The sequence below is a fragment of the Trypanosoma brucei genome, chromosome 3 (assembly GCF_000002445.2).
Source record: "Trypanosoma brucei brucei TREU927 chromosome 3, complete sequence".
Classification (NCBI taxonomy): domain Eukaryota; phylum Euglenozoa; class Kinetoplastea; order Trypanosomatida; family Trypanosomatidae; genus Trypanosoma; species Trypanosoma brucei.
Genome location: NC_007276.1, coordinates 1,004,591 through 1,022,814, shown reverse-complemented (window position 1 = coordinate 1,022,814; position 18,224 = coordinate 1,004,591). Strand labels below are relative to the sequence as shown.

Here is an 18,224-nt window from a genome sequence, read left to right as displayed (position 1 = left end):
GTAAAACAAGGAGAGGAAGAGAAAGAATTCAAGGGGATGTAGTAAAAAAAACATGAGAGAAATCCCCCATAACAAACACAATCCATATGAGGCATGACATTCTTCATAGGGAGGGAGAAGGATCGTGCAGAGCACGTCCGTGGTCAACACACACACACGCCACACGATGACGCCAGCCACACATACCTCCAGCTTAACAACGAAAAATACGCCGAAGCTCCGCCAATAGCGCAGTGGCATCCCCGCAGTTGCAGGCCGCCCCTAGCGCCTCTCCTACAGCGGATGTGGCTTTGGGTGGGCGGGGCATTATGTCTGATGCACCGTTATACAGGCGTAGGAGGAAACGCTGCAAGTACTCCTTATTCTGCAAGGCCCGTGAGCGATCCTTCCCAACAACCTCAGGCTCAGCGAGAAGTCGATTGCGCTCCTCCAATAGAAAACTCATGTCGCACCCTTCGCAGTCGCCTTGCATCTCACGAATGGCTTCAATTAACTGGACATCACTGACAACCTTATTACAAGCAGCAATACGCGTTGCTATATGTTGTAGCTCACATTGCAATGCGTTATCGTGGAGGGACACGACAACCTTCACCTCTAAGGACCGCTCCAATCCGCAGCTCGTCAAAAAGCATTTGATGGCGGACAACGCAACCAATGAACCAGTAAAGAATGCCGCACGCCTGTCACCATACTCTACTTTGATGATGCTGTGAAAAAAGACGTTTTCGTAGTGTAGTGTTGCCTGATTTGCCCGATATAACTCGGGTGTCCCTGGGAGCATCCGCTGCAGCCAGCTATGCATGTCCCTTGCGGTGAAGTCACCCTCCACCTCCAGCACGGATTGAGCAGCCGAAGGGTCCGTAACCTCCACACTATCATGATCATTGTCGTCAGCAACATCACTACAACCGACGCGCGAAAAGAGCGGTAGTGGTCTCAGCATAACAGTCTTTACTTGCGCTGTCCGGGGTGCCGGGGCGGCCAAAAGAGTGAGTTTTACGGCACCCAGCCGTCCGTCTTCCAACCAAAACCTGACCGAGCAGCCGTACATGTGTTCCCGCAGCGGTCGAAGAATAGCCCGGGTTACTCCGCATGGATTATTTTCGGGTCCAACTGCCTGTTCAACCATTGTAACCCCCACCGACTGAAGAAAGTGCAACTCGACGTCACTATGCAGGACGATATTGTCTAGCGGGGTGTCGGACTCGATCGTCAACAAAAGCGCCGGAGATTCCGCCTGTTGGGATATTGTACACTTCGAAGTGAAGGTGGAGGAAACAGCCAATACAGGGGCATTGACGACAGTTGAACCCGTGCACCTCGCCAGCTCTTGCGTAGTATCCATTAGCTCTTTTCTGAGCCTCTCAATCTCCCTCTCCATAGCCTCAATTTGTTCGTCAACGGAGTCCTCGATTAGTTCCATAGGTACTGTTTCTCCTTTCGGAACACGCTCCACCTCCTTAACTGTGAAGGCAGTGATTTTCCCACTGAAAGAGTGAACAATCACGTCAAGCATCTGAGAATGTGTCACGAAACCAGTCTCTATGGTAAGCACACGACCATCAACGCAGCCTGACCAAATGCAGACCGGTGTCAGCTCGTCGCTTTCCTCACCCTTGTCAACTAAAAAGACTTGCACTGAGCCATCTAACCTACCAACAACCACCTCCTCCTTCGAGTCAGAGTTGATGTCACGCACCGTCAATGCGGTTACGGACGGCTGTGCGTCGCTAGGGATATAACTGAAAACCCGTGTTAGTATTACGTTACTCTTACAAAAGTCCAGACAACCCAGTGAGCCCGCCTCAGTGCCATAGTATACTGCATTCTGCGTTTCACTCACGCACAATGCTGAGATTGCGGCCTCACAGCTTAGCTCCGATAAAAGTTTGTTATCACACAGCATACGAACGACACGGTCACTACATCCAATAACACAGCGATAGTCACTAAAAGTAACAGAAGATCGCTTCTGTGCGGAGGGTGCAATGAACGCCACCATAGCGTTTATGTGGTCTGGGGCCATGTAAAAGCCAAGCTCCGTTGCTTCACAAAATCCAGTGACCATGAAACTTCCACATATTATGATAAAAGGGGTGGACACAAAGATAGTATGAGGCGTCTCCGTCACATTTGTATCAAACGCAAAGAACTCGCGACCTTTTCTCGAGTACGCAACCAACTTACTACCATGCACGAAGAAAACTTGGTCATCATACAGCGTCATGCAGCTTACTGGATGGCTCCGAGGTGGCGTACTAAAAGCCACCGACCTCTCGTTTCCTTTGCCCACAGAAAAGGAGGACACAACACCATCCCTCTCACCGATCCCTAATCGCTGCTTATTCTTCTTGCCCAACGGATATACGACCAAACATCTCGGGAATGTTGACGACACTGATGCAATTTCTCGTCCAACTAATTCAATATCATGGGAGCTAATCATCCTCAGCTCACTCTCCCCTTCCACTCCACCCAACTCCACACCTTTTTGCGTGTGCCCCTTACGAATCCGCTACAAATATCGCGCTCGTTCACCGCACGTGTTAAAAGACGAGTGTCCGAAAAGAACAACGGGTAAAAAACAGCAGTGTCCCCCACCCTTTGCCCCACACCTCTTACTTATCCAGTGGTGTACAGCGGCGTCACTCCACCTCGGGTAGAGCCGCTCTTCTTTTCTCTTATTTTGGCTCTTCTTCCCTCCTTTGCTTGTATTGCTTTGTCAGCTCTTTTTCCCCTTCAAGGAACGCCCTCCCACTCAACCTCTCCGGGCCCACGCAACTGTTATCATACAAAAAGGAAAGATAAGGGGAAAAAAAACAAAAAAAGAAGAAAAAGAGTTTAGCGTAGCTTTTCACAGCATTAGGTGGAGACTAAAGCACTTGGAAGGTAGGGGCCCCATGTCTCCTAATTTGCATTATTGCTTTGCTTTGTGCGTTTCCTTATACGTATATAAATATATATTCGTGTTTTTTTTCTTATTCTTCCTTTGTTCCCCATTCGTTGAAGTGATAATCAACCCCCACAGCTGGCTGCACAGCCAACACTCCAGGGGAGAAAAGATGGGTAAACCACACCGTCACCACCACCAGCGATGGAGCGACAAGTAGGAAAACACAACAAATGGAAGGTCCGTGTACGCAACTCTGCTCTTGAGCAGCACTAAACCCACACGAGGCCTCCTGCCGCCACCGCGCCCAAATAAGGACGGAAAAGGTTTTCTTTTTTTCGGGGGGAGGGGGGAAAGTATGCAAAAGGAATAGTCAAGCCTTTACCCATATTCACGTGAGATTCGGCAACCATGATAATTCTTGTGCTTCACATCACACTTAGGATAAGTGTCGCAAAGAGTAAGTTTTTGAAACATCCACCCAACCGAACCCAATCCCTCTCCACCTCTGCGTGGGAGGCGGGCGAAGGGCATCTTCACTACCTTCCTTATCACCAGTAAATTTATCTCTCCCGTAATGTAGGAACTCGACTGTACTGCAAGACCCCCAACGATGCTAACGATAGGTGCGGGAGTCACAACGAAAGTTGTAACTACCAGTTCTCCTTTTTTCCTCTCTCTTCATTCAATACAAGAAAGATAAGGCATGGACTACTCCTGATATATATTTTGTTGTTACTTTGTTCCTGCCACCGGCTGAGGGGCCGTATGAATAATGGGCTCTTTGCCAAAATCCACCACTAAACTGCTGCTGAAGCGAAGGCCGTGTCGCTTCAACCACTGCCCAACGGTTTCCTCTGTTCCAAAAAAGTTTTGGTGGGCGTAGCTTCCCTCCGCTCCGCTGCATGCCACAAAATGCCGTGCCACATCAACTAGTTTCTCCTCGGGTACTCGAGCTGAAGGGTCAGTACGACTCACTGCGACAACACCAGCAACACGGCCGACATTCTGTACAGAAAGCGTCCCGTGAGTGTAGGCACCAATGGAAATGTGCTCAGCAACATGAGGAGCAAATCGCAAGGGTTGGATCGACTTGATGGTGACATTTTCACCCAACACCGCAATGGTTGCCTGAATCTGCTCCGCCGCAGCGTCAGTGAGAAGGCGATGAACCGCAGCACAGTCATCAAGGGCCGTTCCTTCCGTGGAAATGATCTGTGTGCGAAGCGTTTCCATTACGGTCCCACACACGCGCTGAAATTGGAGACTGCGAGCCGCGAAGTCCGTCTCGCTACACACAGTCACAATGGCGGCACCAAATGTTTCCCCCACGCATGCTACGACACTGCCATGCTCAGTTACACGCGATCCCTTTTTTACAGCCTTCGCGAGCCCCTTGTTACGAAGCACTTCCAGTGCCCTATCCATGTTCTCATTTGCCTCCTTTAGCGCTGCGCAGCAGTCGGCGATTGGTGCCTCCGTGCGGAAACGAAGCTCCCTCACCAATTCCATAAGAGTCGGTCTGCGGAGGTCAAAGTGCCGAATCGTACGAAACAACATTCAGTGGGATGATACTGTATGTATATGTATATGTGTCCCCTCAAGCGATAAATTGAAATTGTACTATATCGGTTACGTGCTTCTTTGCTTGTTCTGCAATATGAAAACACCTAATCGCCCATCAACTGGGCACGACGACAAGTACAACCAGGTGTTATATTCGAATGTACAGAAGAAAAAAAGGAAGAGAAAATATATTATGGGCACACGCCTCACATCAGCAGCCTCACATGCACTAATAGCAAATGTTTTCCTCCCCCCCCCCATGCGAATATTTGACACCACAAAAAATCCTGCGCACCTTTTAATGGACAAGGACTAATACACACCTGTCATTCCCCACCCCCTCAGCCTTCCGTGTGCACATAACAAACACGCTTGTTCCGCCTCCTTTTCATTGTAAGGTTTCGGCAATGGGCGGGGCCACCGACAGATACACACTAATACATGCAAGCGCAAGCACGCAGAGGCTTCCGAAACCACCGGTGAAGTCACAAAACAAAAATGAAAGTACAAATACACACATTTTCACATCATTGGTTGGAACTAAATTCCGCTCGCAGAAGATGAGCACATTCCAAGTTTAGTAGTGCAAAATACGAAGAAGGGGAATGACGCGGTATAGCAGGCAAAGGCAGGCAAAGAAAGAGAGAGAAAGAGAAAGAAAAAAAAGAAATGCGCCCGAACTCCGTTACGTTGCAGAGAAGCAACAGGGAAGTAGCAACTGACATGCGCACACACACATATATATACTAGTATATATGCCTGAGTCACCAGATTATTTTTTCTCATGCAAACAAAAGGAAGGCACTTCAACAAAAACAAACGAATACACAACTGATAAGAAAAGATGGGAAGACTCGACGTATTGAGGAAGAAAGACCGGAAGTAAACCTCAAAGTGAGAAGACGGAGACAAATAAACACATGGAAACATTCGGCATCCCTTTTCCCCTCCTTCAATTACTCCACACACGCACACACACACACACATGCACATGCGCACACACTGTGAGCAATGCACGCACACGAGCCTAACGAAAGAAGAACCAACATCAAACTATTGGCATCATACTGGGAGACATGCCGGCGGGAGAGCGAGCGCCACCTGCGCATCGATGAATACAGAGGTAGAGAAACATCTTTCCACACACTTGTGTGCGTTTACTCAGGAGTCTGGCTCTGCGTTATCCTTCATTTTTGACTTCAATTTCTGAGACGGCGTGTATTTGTTAGTTAAAATCATCTTCTGTGCCTCAAGGGGGTGATACAACTCCTCCGAGAGCAGTGGTCTCCACGATGTCGTCGGGAACCCCTTATCTGCCCACTGTTTGAACGTCCTGGGCGGTGGCGGCACCGGTGGAAGTTCTTTCCCCTCTTCATTCGAGGCGCTATCTCCCCCTCTACTACGAGCCCTACTTTGAAAATCCTCCACATCGGCCTTCGGAAATTCGCTGTCCAAGAGACCCTCAGGGGGGCGCATGGCCCGAAGGCGATGCACAACCTCCTCTGAGTCCAGAGCTAACAGCGCAGATTTCCTTTGGCGCGTCTCCATCAGCGTGCGCGTGTGGTGACGGCGATCCTGCACATTGACAGAAAGCGCTGTGGTCACGCGCTTCCGGCGTTGGAATGTCGACATCTCGTCCGGTTACTACACCCTCAACCCCCTTCTTTTTCTTCTACACAAACCTCCTCCCCGTGTTTCGTTTTCCCCTTACCTCCCTCTCCCTAATTATGCTGCTACGCTCGTAAAGGCTGTGACTTGCGGGGCACAAAAAGGACCGAAAAAAAAAAGAGGAAATGTACCGAAGCAAACGATTTGAACGTGGAGCAATAAACAGCCACCAGTAAGCGCTCGGCGTGAGGAAAGCCGAGGAAAACACGCACGCGGTAGAGGTAGGCGTTCCCATGTATAAAGTACGGCACTTTGCGTAGAAGTTGAAGCCCCTAATGATCACGTATGCGCATTTATTGTATATATTGAGCGGTTCATGAATTCCGCAATGCCATACACATACCCTCCCATGCCTCATCTACATACATTCCCGCCAACGCACCACAAGAGGGGAGGGAAAAAAAAACAATACCGAGTAGTGTGATACCCGAGGCCATTTAGGGCCGCGCAACACGAGGCCGAACTAGACCCACTATACCAATCCAAACGAACGTTACCCTACGCATTCCAACGTCTTAGATGCTTAAACCATCCACAAAAACGCACACACACATACACACACACACAGATGCACACAGAACACACAGAACACACAGCAATACACTTTGTTCATATCGACGCACGATTTCCCGCCGCGCGCATCAAACCTGCTCGAATCTTTAAAACTTTATGGAGTAATATATCCCTTCCCCTTCTCTTTATTTTCCCCCTCATCCCTCCTCACCTCACCCCTTGAAGACGGCTGTTGCACACAAGCTACCTGACTGGGGGCACGGTAAGCGGGAGCGCAGAAATGTCGGGGACACCTTTTGGGCGAGGAGGCCGAACGCGTGGCGGTGGGATGGCAGGTGGAAGCGGTTGGGAAGAGGGTGACGGCGTAAGCGGCTGGCCATTTGTCCAAAAGAATGCGCTGCCGTCCCATGACACGGAAGCTAATGCATTGGGAGTAGCGAGTGACCACTGGAGGCCAACAACAAACTCCCGGTGATGGGCATAACGGGCAGTAAGCGGCCGCTGTGGTTGGTTGAGGTCCCACAAGCACACACGGCAGTCGTAGCCGGAGGAAGCGAGCAATGTGCGCGAATGAGGGGAGAAGCGAACCCGTCGGCACGCGTTATCGTGGCCGGGCAACACTGTAAGGGGCCGTTGCGGTCGACGCACATCCCACAAATGGACTGTGCGATCAACACCACCAGTAGCAAAGATACTGTTGTCCTGCTTATTAAAATCAATACTGAGGATGGGCTGGTGCCCGTGACCAATTTGCGTCAAAACCGACCGTGGCGAACGAGAGTCCCACAACCTCCATGTCCCGTCCCCAGAGCATGAAAGAAACGACGCAGGGTTAAAGGTGCTGCAGGACACCTCATAAACCTCTTTCAAGTGTTCGTGGAATGTCATAAAAGAAACCTGGGGAGTCGCAGCCTTCCAGAGCTTCACAGCCCCATCCCAACTGCAGGAAAGAAACGCATCACGACACCACGCAACTCCAACAACTTCAGCGCGATGCTCTGTTGAATGTGCGACCGGCATGACCCCGTCACGGTTGAAGGACTGCTGGAGGCTATACAACTTCACACCGTCTCCACATGCCACTGCCACGAGGTCACGATCGACCTCACTGAAGCAAGCGTCAAAAGCCGCGTCACTTGTCCCCCAGCAACCAACAAGCTGCACAGGTGAATGTGGTTGCAGCCCCTGTGAGGTGTTCACAACATATACCTTCCCGCTGCCAGCAACACCGAAATGTTCTGACGCCGTCACCAAGAATTGCGTTGGTTGCCATGGGTTACACCGAAGACTGTGTCCCGCAAATCCGGGGTGGAGAACAAATGAAGGCATGTTTCACTCGCGTCCCTGTTGTGCTCCTTCAGTGTTTCCTTTTTCTCACTTCCTCTTAAAACTGAATTTCCAATCAATTGCTATGACTAATGTTCCTCAGGACTCGCTCCTTTTCCTTTTCTGCGCGTTGGGTGCTTACTTTGTACGCGCCGGCGCGTGGCTGCGCTTCTTCTCGATGGGCACCCGAAGGTTGACGGTACTAAAAATCAGAAGAGGGTGAAGGAAAGCCAAATCATACCACTGAGGGTCAGTGCATGAGCGTGTAAGCATTCGCCAAAGCATTATTATTATCGTTATATATATATATATATATATATATATCGGTTTATTAATTTATTTGCGTTCACGTACGCTCATCCATTTACCTTCACTTGAGCGTCACCAGTAGAACAGCCACTACTGCGCAATTATTTTCCGTGTGAGTCAAATACCTGTGTCCCCCATTTAAGCAAACACACGCCACAAGCTCACCAGAATTATTTGATATTTGCACATCTTCCACGGGCCAGGGCAAAGGACGGTAAAAAAAATCCAACGAAAAAGAAAGAAAAAGTCCGACTTCCAAAATGAAGAACCCAGTTACATATAGCGAGAAAAGTGAGGCAACTGGAAAGATTAGGAGGGAGAGAGAATTAATAATACAGACATACGCGCGCATATCTGTATATAGGCGTGTCCACGTCACGCACAATAAGGAAGCAGTGAAAAGATAGCATGCGCACACCAAAAAAAAAAGATGCTCTGAAGGCTTCCCACAAATCGACGAAGACTTTTTGGGGCCTTCCATCCAATTAACCTCTTTCTGTGCGGTCCCACTCACGCCAAAATTATCATCCATTCGCATTCTCCCTGCAATCTCTCAACCCACTCGCACAGTTATAACTCCAACAAACAAAAATAAAGAAAGAAAAGTAACGTCGTTTGCACGAACATATACAAAAATGTCGCCCTTTGCACTGACATACATCGCCATCAACGCGCACACAGTATTTGGTTGACAGCCTCCTTACTCATTTTGTTTTACTGCAAAAACACATCGTGTGAGGGAATGTTCACTGATAAGGGGAAACACTCAACAAACAGAGAACCACTTCGAGAGCACTGGGTACGTATTTATAAAACTGCTTATTTACGCGCAGATATATAAGTTTGTATTTTTTGTTGATTTCGGTTATCCCTCAAGAATTGAGAGACCACTGAAAATTTGGTTTCTCGAAAAAAAAAAAAACAAATCCTCCACCAAAGTGCGAATCACACTTGTTTATATGAGAACTATATATATGGGTGTGTGTGTGTGTGTGTGTGTCCGTAACGAAGGAAAATCAACGATCAAACAGAAAGAAAGATTCTCGAACAGTAGCGGTACACAAATAGACATTGATTTGTATTATTTCCGGATGAGAAAACTTTCTATCCCGCGCTGTCGTTTTGTGCCCGCGGCCATGTCCACTTTGTTTACCGTTTTACTTCCCGGTTTCCTGCCTCTCTTAGCGCCCTTTGTCATGGGCTGCGCTAAAGGTTTCCATGCAGGAGGCATCCGGTTTCCAACCATTCCAAAACTGTCGGCCGTCTTTACCATCGGCAAAGGGCCGTTCGTTCCCGTTAAAGCACTCGCAGAGGGAAAACGACGCACGGGAAACATGGTGGATGAGGCCGAAGCTGAGGGAGAAGAGGAAACTGTAGAAGGTTCGGTGAACCCTGCGCCCCCGCACATTGGGACGGATGCTGGAGCGGAAACTACGCAGGGCTTGATATTCACTTCAGCAGGTAGCGGCCACTCAGACTTGGGAGCGGAGAAACTCCCGCGCAGCGCCATCTGATATTCTTCTTTGGACTTCACGTACACGGGTTTGGAAGGGACCAGCATGGGCATAGCTCTTTGGAAGCGGCAGCGTGCTGGCCGAAGTAACACGTGAAATTCCCGTAGTGAAGTGGCTACTGACCTTCACCTCAATATGAGTTGCTCGATGTGAGAAACCCCAACTCCCTCGCACAGTTTGGGGTGCCGAAAATATATATATATATATATACTCAACGCAGAAGTTGAACTGAGTATATAAGTAGAAAACTTGCTCGGTCCTTACAGAAGTGGTAGTAACAAAAAAGATAAATGGAAAAAAGAAAATCCAGATACCGGAGGTCAGAGCCACCCACACCTGATACAAGGTACAAAATCCAAAGAAATCGTAGAAGTAAGGTAACTTTCTCGGAATAAGAGAGAAACTTATGACCCAGAACAGAGACGAGCAAGCAGACTAATGGCCTATTTTCCTCCCCTACTCGCACTATTTCCATACTTCTTCCAGCTACCCAACTTAACCAAATACTAGCTCAACAGCTAAGCATCATCGGTTGCGAAGAAAAAAAGGGAAGAATAAATTGAAAACAATACCCCTCAAGTAATTTGACCGCGAATGCGGTCGACCACAAGAGTAATGTAGTACCTTCCCACAATGTGCCACACCTGCAAGCAAACTCTCTGCCGTCGTCTTCTTCACTTTTATTATTAATGTAATGTGTCCCTTTATTAGAAGGAATGAAGGAAGGAGTAAGAAAGTGGGAAGGTGCCCGGAAAAGTCACCGAACACACTTCACCCGTTGCGGATCTGACGTCCTCTTAGCCCACACTCGTTACTTCCTCCCCTGTGGCCACACGACAGGACACAGTTGTTAATCGCATCGGAAAAAATCATACGAAATTCTTATTTACTCCTATGCAGCAGCCTTCCGTAGCTGCTCCTTGGCCCTCTTGGCTCGTTCCTTATGTTTTTCCTTTATCGCCTGTGAGGTACTCACCTGCTCCTTCTTTGCACGGCGCAGCGCCCGCCTCTCATGTGGCTGAAGTTCGTTTACCCCAACATCCGCAAACTTGCGATCTGAGCCACGATATAAGTCCTGTGGAGCAAGTGCAGCTTCGCGCGTAGTGGCAAAATTCCCAACTGTTTCAAAAGTAATTGCTGGGGCCTGGCCCTCCACCGCGCGCACGCGGGCCGACAGATCCTCTTGCACGGGCTTTGGCGTGTAGTGGAAATTGCTGAGCGCATCGAGATGCTGGGCTAGTCGCCGCCACATATGAATGGCACGCAGCTCGTCCTTCTCAATCTCCGTCAACGGCTCAGCAGATTCAGCGGCACTGCCCCCAGCGGCGCTCTCCTCAGCACGCCGCACGCGGTCCAGATACTCCTTCTCGTATAAATCCATCAGCGACATACGCGCCTTCTCCGAGTCCTTAGCAGACGCATCGTCGCGCCGCGACATTGAAGCTAAATCACTAGGTGTCGATAACGCAGTGCGACGCTGCACATCGTCGTAATTATTGTCAACGATGCGGCGGCGGATGCGGTCCTCCAGCTTTGCGGTAAACCCCTCGGTAATGACTGGTACCGCCTTCATGGCGTACTCGAAGTCGAGTGCCTCGTCAAGCAAGGCATCACGAGGCCGATTGCTGCCGCTCACCTCGCCTGACATCGCCCACTGCGTACTGTAGAGTCTCGCCTGCTCAAGTTTTTCAACAAAGCGCCGTTCACGTAGCCGCTCACGCTGCAATTCGGTAAGACTGGGGTCATTCAATGCCGCATCATCCTCCATATCGTCACCCATGTCACCTTCTTGGCCCGTTTCTGCAAGGATATCATCTTCGCCATCGTACCAACCTTCTCCTTCACCCTTAAGGGCAGCATCTTTTCCACTAAACACTGCCGATGGGTCATCCCACTTCAGATCTTCTTCGAGTAACTGATCGTCATCTCCCAAGTCACCCTCCCCATCGTCATACTCACATTCTTCATCCTCTTCATTTGGCACAAAGTCTTCGCCGTACATCTCTTTCAGGGCCTCCAACTCTTCCTGCGCTAATTGCTTCTCTTCGTCATCAGCATCTTCACCGTCACCACCAAAATCTCCCGGAGCTGTCACATCACGTGAGCCCTTCCGGCGGCCGCGCAAAGCATCCATTTCATTATCGTTACCACTCTCGCTGCCGTCCTCCCGGTCTTCTTCCCCCTCGCTCCATCCCTCACCACCCTCGGCATCGGCATCCTCCTCTCCATCCCCCTTGCCAAAAACGTAACGCCACGAGTCGTCGGCCGCGTTCCTCTTCCTGCGTTTTCTTGCCTCACGCTGCTTGGCAAGAAGTTCTGCAATCTCATTGTCAAGGTCACTTTCGTTTAGTTGGGAAGTGTGTGCCGAAGACGCGTCAACATCATCCTCTCTATTGTCCTCTTTGTCTTTCTTACCGTTGTGCATGCCGCTCCCGCTCTTATTGTCACTAGACCTCTGCTTGACCTGCGACCCTTGAGTTTCTCCACAGCCGTACATCTTCTGTGCGCGCCGCACATTTTCCCGTAGGCGACGGAAGACAGGCGGGAGGAGCATGCTCATCTGACCCCATATCTGCTCCAATGTCACGTGCCGCGCTCGGCTTGTTTCTAGTGACTTACTGTAGTATGTCAACTGCCGCGAATGCATAGAGGAAGCTAACTTGTATAGTGACGCAAGGCACTCGCGGGTGAGATCGCTGCCACCCTGGCGGGATGACAAAAAGACATCGGGTCCACCGTCAAGTTTCGCCTGTACACTACCAAGGCGGCGGCTCACCCGGCTAATGGGTAACTTACTGGTAGATGTTTGATCCCGCGGTACCGTCATATCTTCTGTTTTCAATGACGATGTCGCCCCTTCAGGTACCGATGCCTTAACTTTCTTTTTTGTGTTTGCCATCGCAGTTACCATGTGTCCGCTACTGGTCAGCTAGCGGCTGAAGGAGAAACAACACCGCCCCACTCCGTTACACAAGTTTAACGCACACACGCACACACAGAAGGATAGAAAAAAGAAATCAATAAAAAAAATAACAGCAATATAACAATACGACTACGTGATACTGCCTTCACAATCTTGTGTGCGGGTCGGCTTACTTGCGGGTGTGCGCGAACGTACTCCCGGAGATGTCCTCCTACGTTGCTCAAGTGCGCGTTCTCATATGTTTAAGATGAAATGCGTAGAAACAGGGAAAAAGGAAATAGGAGAAGGAATATAGTGGGTAAGAAGAAATTGATATTGCTAAAAGACATTTAGTTCCTTACCTATCGACACCAACCCGTAACCCGTGCGCCTGTCAAACACCACCACCCACGCGCCGTGATCACTACACCGTCACGCGGCAAGGGGATGTTAGGTGCGAACGACACAGCGTGAACAAAGTCAAAAATAAAAACAATAATAACAATAATAATAATAATGGCGGTGGTAATAATAGTAATAATAATAAAGGGGCTGGGAGATATGTGGGGTACGGCAGGTAAACGTCACTGGCGCGGCGCACACTCTGCAGTCCCAAGAGTGTGGACAGAAAAAAAAAATAAGAGAATAATAGCCACAACAGTCGCACGGTGTGTGTCACCGCACACCCTCCTTCCCTCATCTACAGCTTCCTGAAACGCAGTTTCGTTTCACCGTGCTCCCCCCCCCCTGCCCCCCGCAGTGCTTTGAAACATATCCCCTGTTGTTTCGCGATAAACAGTAGAAAGAAAAACAAAATCAACCTGGAGGAGGTCGGTTTAACCTCCAGGCATCCGCACAAGCATCAACACGTCCGCTTCCATTCACTGCAACTCCTCACCTTAAGTTTCTACAGGTACTGGCGTGGGTTTAATACACATCTTCGTTTTCTTTCATCTGCTGAAACAACCCGTGCTGCTCAACCTCACTTCACTTACATCAGCCTTCTCTCCATTATCGGTTCCATTAAACGCCCACATTACTCCCGAGGTAAAACAAACCAACTCAACAGAGGTTCAAGAGTAAAGCAATCAGCGCTGAATGTCACGCCCAAACTTTGTTAAACCTTACAAGTCTCCAGCATTGGCTCCAGTGGATTTCTTCCCAGGCTTCTTCTCCACCTTCTCTGAAGATTTCTTTTGCCCCTTTTCAGCCGACTTGCCCTTCGTCCCCTCCTCATCATTATCCACTGGGAGCAACACCTCCTCTTCGGAATCCACAGTGTCAGGTTTCACACCTTCCACGTCGTACTCGTTATCATCGGGTGGTAGAAGCGCATCATCAAGGGGGAGGTCCATCCGTCCACGCACCAACCGCGTCACGCGCTTCGCGTACATCGCCTGGTCTGGCACCGGAGAATCCGCCTGCAAACTCGCCGTGCCGAAAAGAACCCACGCGATGTCTAGTGCAACCTGATCGTTTGCATTGGCTTGAAATCGAGCAAGCAGCTGTTGCACAACAGGATGACGGTAGTTAATCTCCAGCACAAGCGTGTGGAACACAGAGTGATCAGAAGAAACAGCCTGCTGCTTGATTATGTTGGCCAAGCGTGGTGACATTTCATTTTCTTGCGAAGACAAGATGAATGGCTCAGAGGTCTTTCGCTTTGTGAGGATCACCTTGCGGACACGATTGCCCTTGAAGACGCGCGTCAGTGCATCGGTGAGGGGCCGGAACTTTTCGTTGCGTTTCTTTTCGATTGCTTTCTGTTTGTCTGTAACGTCGTCAAGCTGTGCACTGTCAGTGGCAATATTGATAAGCTTCTTGTTAGCAAAGTCGTGTACTTGTCCAACAACATACTCGTCAATGGCATCCGTCATCAAGAGTACCTCCACACCGCGCATCTTCGGTTCCTCCATGTGTGGCGATTGCATCATCTTCTCCACGGAGTCACCCGTCATATAATATATGCCCTTCTGGTTGGGTTGCATACGGTCTATGTACTCCTGAAAACTGACGAGGGTGCCGTTGCTTTTGCTCGAAACATAGCGCAGAAGCTTCGCAAGCCTCCCTCGGTTGTTGGCATCCTCGAGGATACCGAGGCGCAAGTGTTTACCAAACTGGGCCCAAAACTTGGGATAGAGTGGCCCCTTCTTCTTGCTGCCGGAGGTGGAGTTTGTTGTATTCACCTCTGCGTTTACTTCCTCGCTTACATTACCCTGCTCCTTCATTCTGGCGTCGTTAGCCGCAATTTCCGCGAACATGGAAAGCACCTTCCGCACGAGTTTCTTCTTTATCACACGTAAAATTCGACTCTCCTGAAGTACCTCACGGGACACATTGAGGGGGAGGTCATTGCTGTCAACGACACCCTTCACGAAGTTAAGGTACCTCGGAAGTAACTCACGGAATTCGTCCGTGATGAAGATGCGGCGCACGTACAGTTTGATGTTATCCCGTGTATTCTCATTGTTTATGAAGTTTTCCTGGGCGACTTCTTGGGGAACAAAGAGAACTGAACTGAATTCGACCTCTCCCTCAACGTTGAAGTGGGAGTAATACATAGGCGGACGGTAGTCGCGAGAGAGAGCCATGTAGAACTTTTCATACTCTTCCTTGGACACATTAGAGGGCTTACGTGTCCAGATAGGCTGGTTCTCGTTCAGAACATCCCACTCTTCCCCCCGCTTCATCCTAATAGGGAAGTGCACAAACTCGCTGTACTGGCGAACTGTGTTACGCACGGTCTCTGGTGAAAGGAAATCAAGCGCGTCGGGCTTCAGCTCCAGAGTTATCTCCGTCCCGCGTCCGAGTGTGTTGCCGCGCTCATCTTCATATACATAATACTGCCCATCCGCTGCGGATTCCCATACCCATTGCTTTTCGTCGTCATCACTCTTTGATGCGACACGCACGCGCTCGGCCACGAGGAATGCGGAGTAAAAACCCACGCCGAACTGTCCGATAAGATTTGAATCCTTCGTTTCCTGTAGTTTCTCCATAAAACGCTTTGTCCCCGAGCTCCCAAGAGAACCGAGATTGGCCTCCAGCTCCTGTCGGGTCATCCCCACTCCACCATCGCGCAGAGTCAGCGTCTTCTGCTCAGGGTCCACCGACAGGCGGATATCCATTGTTGGAGCCTCACCGTCCTTGTTCACGGGCTCCTTCGGGGTCGTGAGGTAAAGCATGCGAATTTTGTCCAGGGCGTCACTGCCGTTAGAAATCAACTCGCGCAAGAAGACAGCGCGGTTGGTGTACAGTGAATGAATGAGGATGTCAAGCATCTTGCTTACCTCAGCTTGAAAGGGAATCGATTTCCCCTTGGAAAATGTTGCGTTGGATTTCAATTCACTGTCGTCGCCCAATGCAATTTCCACCGGGGCGGAAGTTAACATCACAAAGACAACGAACAGCACCCGGAGGGCGAAGAACATACCCGATTGGATCATTTTCAATATTTTTTTCCGATTCTTACACCCACGCGCGCACCTGTTCTAGTCGATTCCTATTCTTGTCACTACAGAATACCTTCCCCTGATTCCCCTTCGTTTCGGTGGAGTTTGATGCAGGTTATAAACCAGCTCGCTTAACAAGTTCCCTATCCCTCTACCACAACCCTGCTTTATTTAAAGTAGCACGCCTCTCCAACACCTAGTCTTCTGCCTACTTGGGGAGTCAACAACACCACTCCCTTTTACCCTTACCCTTTACAAAAGAGACTCTGGCGGTTTCAAAAACGAGTAATATATTACTCTTTAACCTTTCTCTTTCTACCTTCTTTCCCTCGTTCTGTCACCCTCCCTGTCGTATCCTCTGGGACTGAGTAGTGCAATCTTTTCACGTATTATGTTGGCCTATTCCTTCACACATATAAACGCATTCATAAATATCAGGCGACAAGGGAAAGAGAAAAATGGACATGCAAAAGGGAAAGAGAACAGCCAGCGAAAACAAATTAAAAACAGTACAATTACCCGATGCTTCCCCGTCACTGCGTTTAGTCACACTCGCACGCACACATACACACATATGTGTCTATATATATATATATATACAGACATGCATGTGAGCACACCTTACTTTTGCAGGGACGCTGAATGAACTGCTGCCACTGTACAAATCAAAACAGAAACTGTGGCCACGTACCCACTGCCACACAACCGTGGTAATTTCTCGAAGAATCGGCATCGCTGCCCACGATACTAACAACGACATTCGCATTACATCCTCACTGCGATGACCCCTGCACTCGTAAGTGCTCCTCGCGCTTCCTCTGCGCCATCTCGTACCGCAACCTCAAAATGCGGTTCCGCTCCTGTACGGCAGCGTAATGCGGCAGCAGGAACTCCACCCCCACCCAGTACGCAAACCCGACACCAACAAAAAAAAGACCCACCTGCAGTTTACGGAGTGAAGATACCTTCCGAAGCACCTCCTTCTGCCGTGCTGTGACTTGTCGCTCCACCACACCCTTAGTCATAATCTGCTGCGCCCGCGAGGAACTCTTCACCTCAAAAGGGCGACTTGTGGACTTACTTACGAAACGGTGTGGCTCCGCAGCGCACCTTTTCCGCTCCTGAAGTTCCTCTGTTGTCAGACCAATATCTTTGGAGGGATCCTTTCGTGCCCGTTCAGCAGCCTCCCGCAACTGAGAGCTGCATGCCGCCGCTGCCGCAACGGACTCACGCGGCGATTCGAAGCCGTTACTAGTAGTCATGAGCCCAACTGCCGCAAACGCGCACCAGTAATGAATACAGACCCTACGAACCACCAGCGCAGATTAGCGGAGTGTAAAGAAGAAAAATGAAAGAATAAGGACAAATTTCGTAAAAGAGAGCGAAGCACGAGGAGGGTAATAAAGCAGAGAAACGTGGCAAACGCCCCACTGGGTATCCGGCCACGCCCCGCACATACCAAAGCGGTTCTGCGTGCATAAAATGGGTAGACGAGATTATGCACGTGCACGTGCGTATTCATGTGTGTGTTCATAGATATTAATAGTGGTGAAAAAGCAACGCCATTTAAAAAAAAAAGGAAGAAAAAAAAATGCACGCATAGATATGCCTCCCATCCAAGCGGTATGTTCGGTGGAGGCACTCCCTCCCCTTCCCCTTGTGCCAGCACTCGTCTTCTCCGTGCAGAATGTTTCCGATCCCGCAACGGCTCATAGCCCAATCAGCACCAAAGAAGGGAAAAGGGAACATATCACAGCAGTGGCAGCAGCAGCTGAAAAAAGAAACAAAAGGAAGAAAAATAGGAGTGATACTGCAGGTAAACAAATAAAGCGAGGATCAACGAAAAAAAAAACAATGCAAAGTGAACGTGAACACACAGAAAAATGGAGAGAGTGTCCACATTCGCAATATCAGCCGAAAGGTGGACGTATGCAACCAAAAAGATTCGGGAAGAGCGTCACAGCAGCAGCTGATGCGAAAGAAAGCGGGGTAAGAATGGATATAAGCTTGTTACCGCTTAATCTCACGTATGTACTCATATATATATATATATATATTTCCCACCCCTGCATCGTTCATAC

At 49.5% G+C, this 18,224-nt stretch overlaps 8 protein-coding genes across 8 annotated transcripts, besides 12 other annotated features; all 8 read right to left on the bottom strand.

The window, feature by feature from the left end:
- Positions 1-16,482: part of a sequence feature (sequence corresponds to BAC RPCI93-28C22) that runs on past the window's edge.
- Positions 194-2,449, bottom strand: Tb927.3.3640 (FG-GAP repeat protein, putative; the record flags this gene model as incomplete). Its single annotated transcript, XM_838863.1, has 1 exon — positions 194-2,449. The coding sequence occupies one exon, from the start codon at positions 2,447-2,449 to the stop codon at positions 194-196; it is 2,256 nt and encodes a 751-aa protein (XP_843956.1).
- Positions 2,797-2,842: a sequence feature (T-rich).
- Tb927.3.3630 (elongation factor Ts, putative) lies at positions 3,629-4,453 on the bottom strand (the record flags this gene model as incomplete). The annotated part of the gene is made up of 1 exon (XM_838862.1): positions 3,629-4,453. The coding sequence occupies one exon, from the start codon at positions 4,451-4,453 to the stop codon at positions 3,629-3,631; it is 825 nt and encodes a 274-aa protein (XP_843955.1).
- Positions 5,094-5,128: a repeat region.
- Positions 5,422-5,462: a microsatellite.
- On the bottom strand, positions 5,621-6,091 carry Tb927.3.3620 (hypothetical protein, conserved; the record flags this gene model as incomplete). Its single annotated transcript, XM_838861.1, has 1 exon — positions 5,621-6,091. One exon carries the CDS (start codon positions 6,089-6,091, stop codon positions 5,621-5,623), a length of 471 nt encoding a protein of 156 aa, XP_843954.1.
- Positions 6,668-6,722: a microsatellite.
- Positions 6,884-7,969, bottom strand: Tb927.3.3610 (peroxisomal targeting signal type 2 receptor, putative; the record flags this gene model as incomplete). The annotated part of the gene is made up of 1 exon (XM_838860.1): positions 6,884-7,969. One exon carries the CDS (start codon positions 7,967-7,969, stop codon positions 6,884-6,886), a length of 1,086 nt encoding a protein of 361 aa, XP_843953.1.
- Positions 8,264-8,290: a microsatellite.
- Positions 8,337-8,813, bottom strand: Tb927.3.3600 (hypothetical protein; the record flags this gene model as incomplete). The annotated part of the gene is made up of 1 exon (XM_838859.1): positions 8,337-8,813. The coding sequence occupies one exon, from the start codon at positions 8,811-8,813 to the stop codon at positions 8,337-8,339; it is 477 nt and encodes a 158-aa protein (XP_843952.1).
- Positions 9,254-9,275: a microsatellite.
- Positions 9,978-9,999: a sequence feature (AT_rich).
- Tb927.3.3590 (U3 small nucleolar ribonucleoprotein protein MPP10, putative) lies at positions 10,682-12,700 on the bottom strand (the record flags this gene model as incomplete). Its single annotated transcript, XM_838858.1, has 1 exon — positions 10,682-12,700. One exon carries the CDS (start codon positions 12,698-12,700, stop codon positions 10,682-10,684), a length of 2,019 nt encoding a protein of 672 aa, XP_843951.1.
- Positions 13,177-13,238: a microsatellite.
- On the bottom strand, positions 13,816-16,137 carry Tb927.3.3580 (lipophosphoglycan biosynthetic protein, putative; the record flags this gene model as incomplete). Its single annotated transcript, XM_838857.1, has 1 exon — positions 13,816-16,137. The coding sequence occupies one exon, from the start codon at positions 16,135-16,137 to the stop codon at positions 13,816-13,818; it is 2,322 nt and encodes a 773-aa protein (XP_843950.1).
- Positions 16,483-18,224: part of a sequence feature (sequence corresponds to BAC RPCI93-25B21) that runs on past the window's edge.
- Positions 16,704-16,755: a microsatellite.
- On the bottom strand, positions 16,917-17,405 carry Tb927.3.3570 (hypothetical protein, conserved; the record flags this gene model as incomplete). Its single annotated transcript, XM_838856.1, has 1 exon — positions 16,917-17,405. The coding sequence occupies one exon, from the start codon at positions 17,403-17,405 to the stop codon at positions 16,917-16,919; it is 489 nt and encodes a 162-aa protein (XP_843949.1).
- Positions 18,181-18,200: a microsatellite.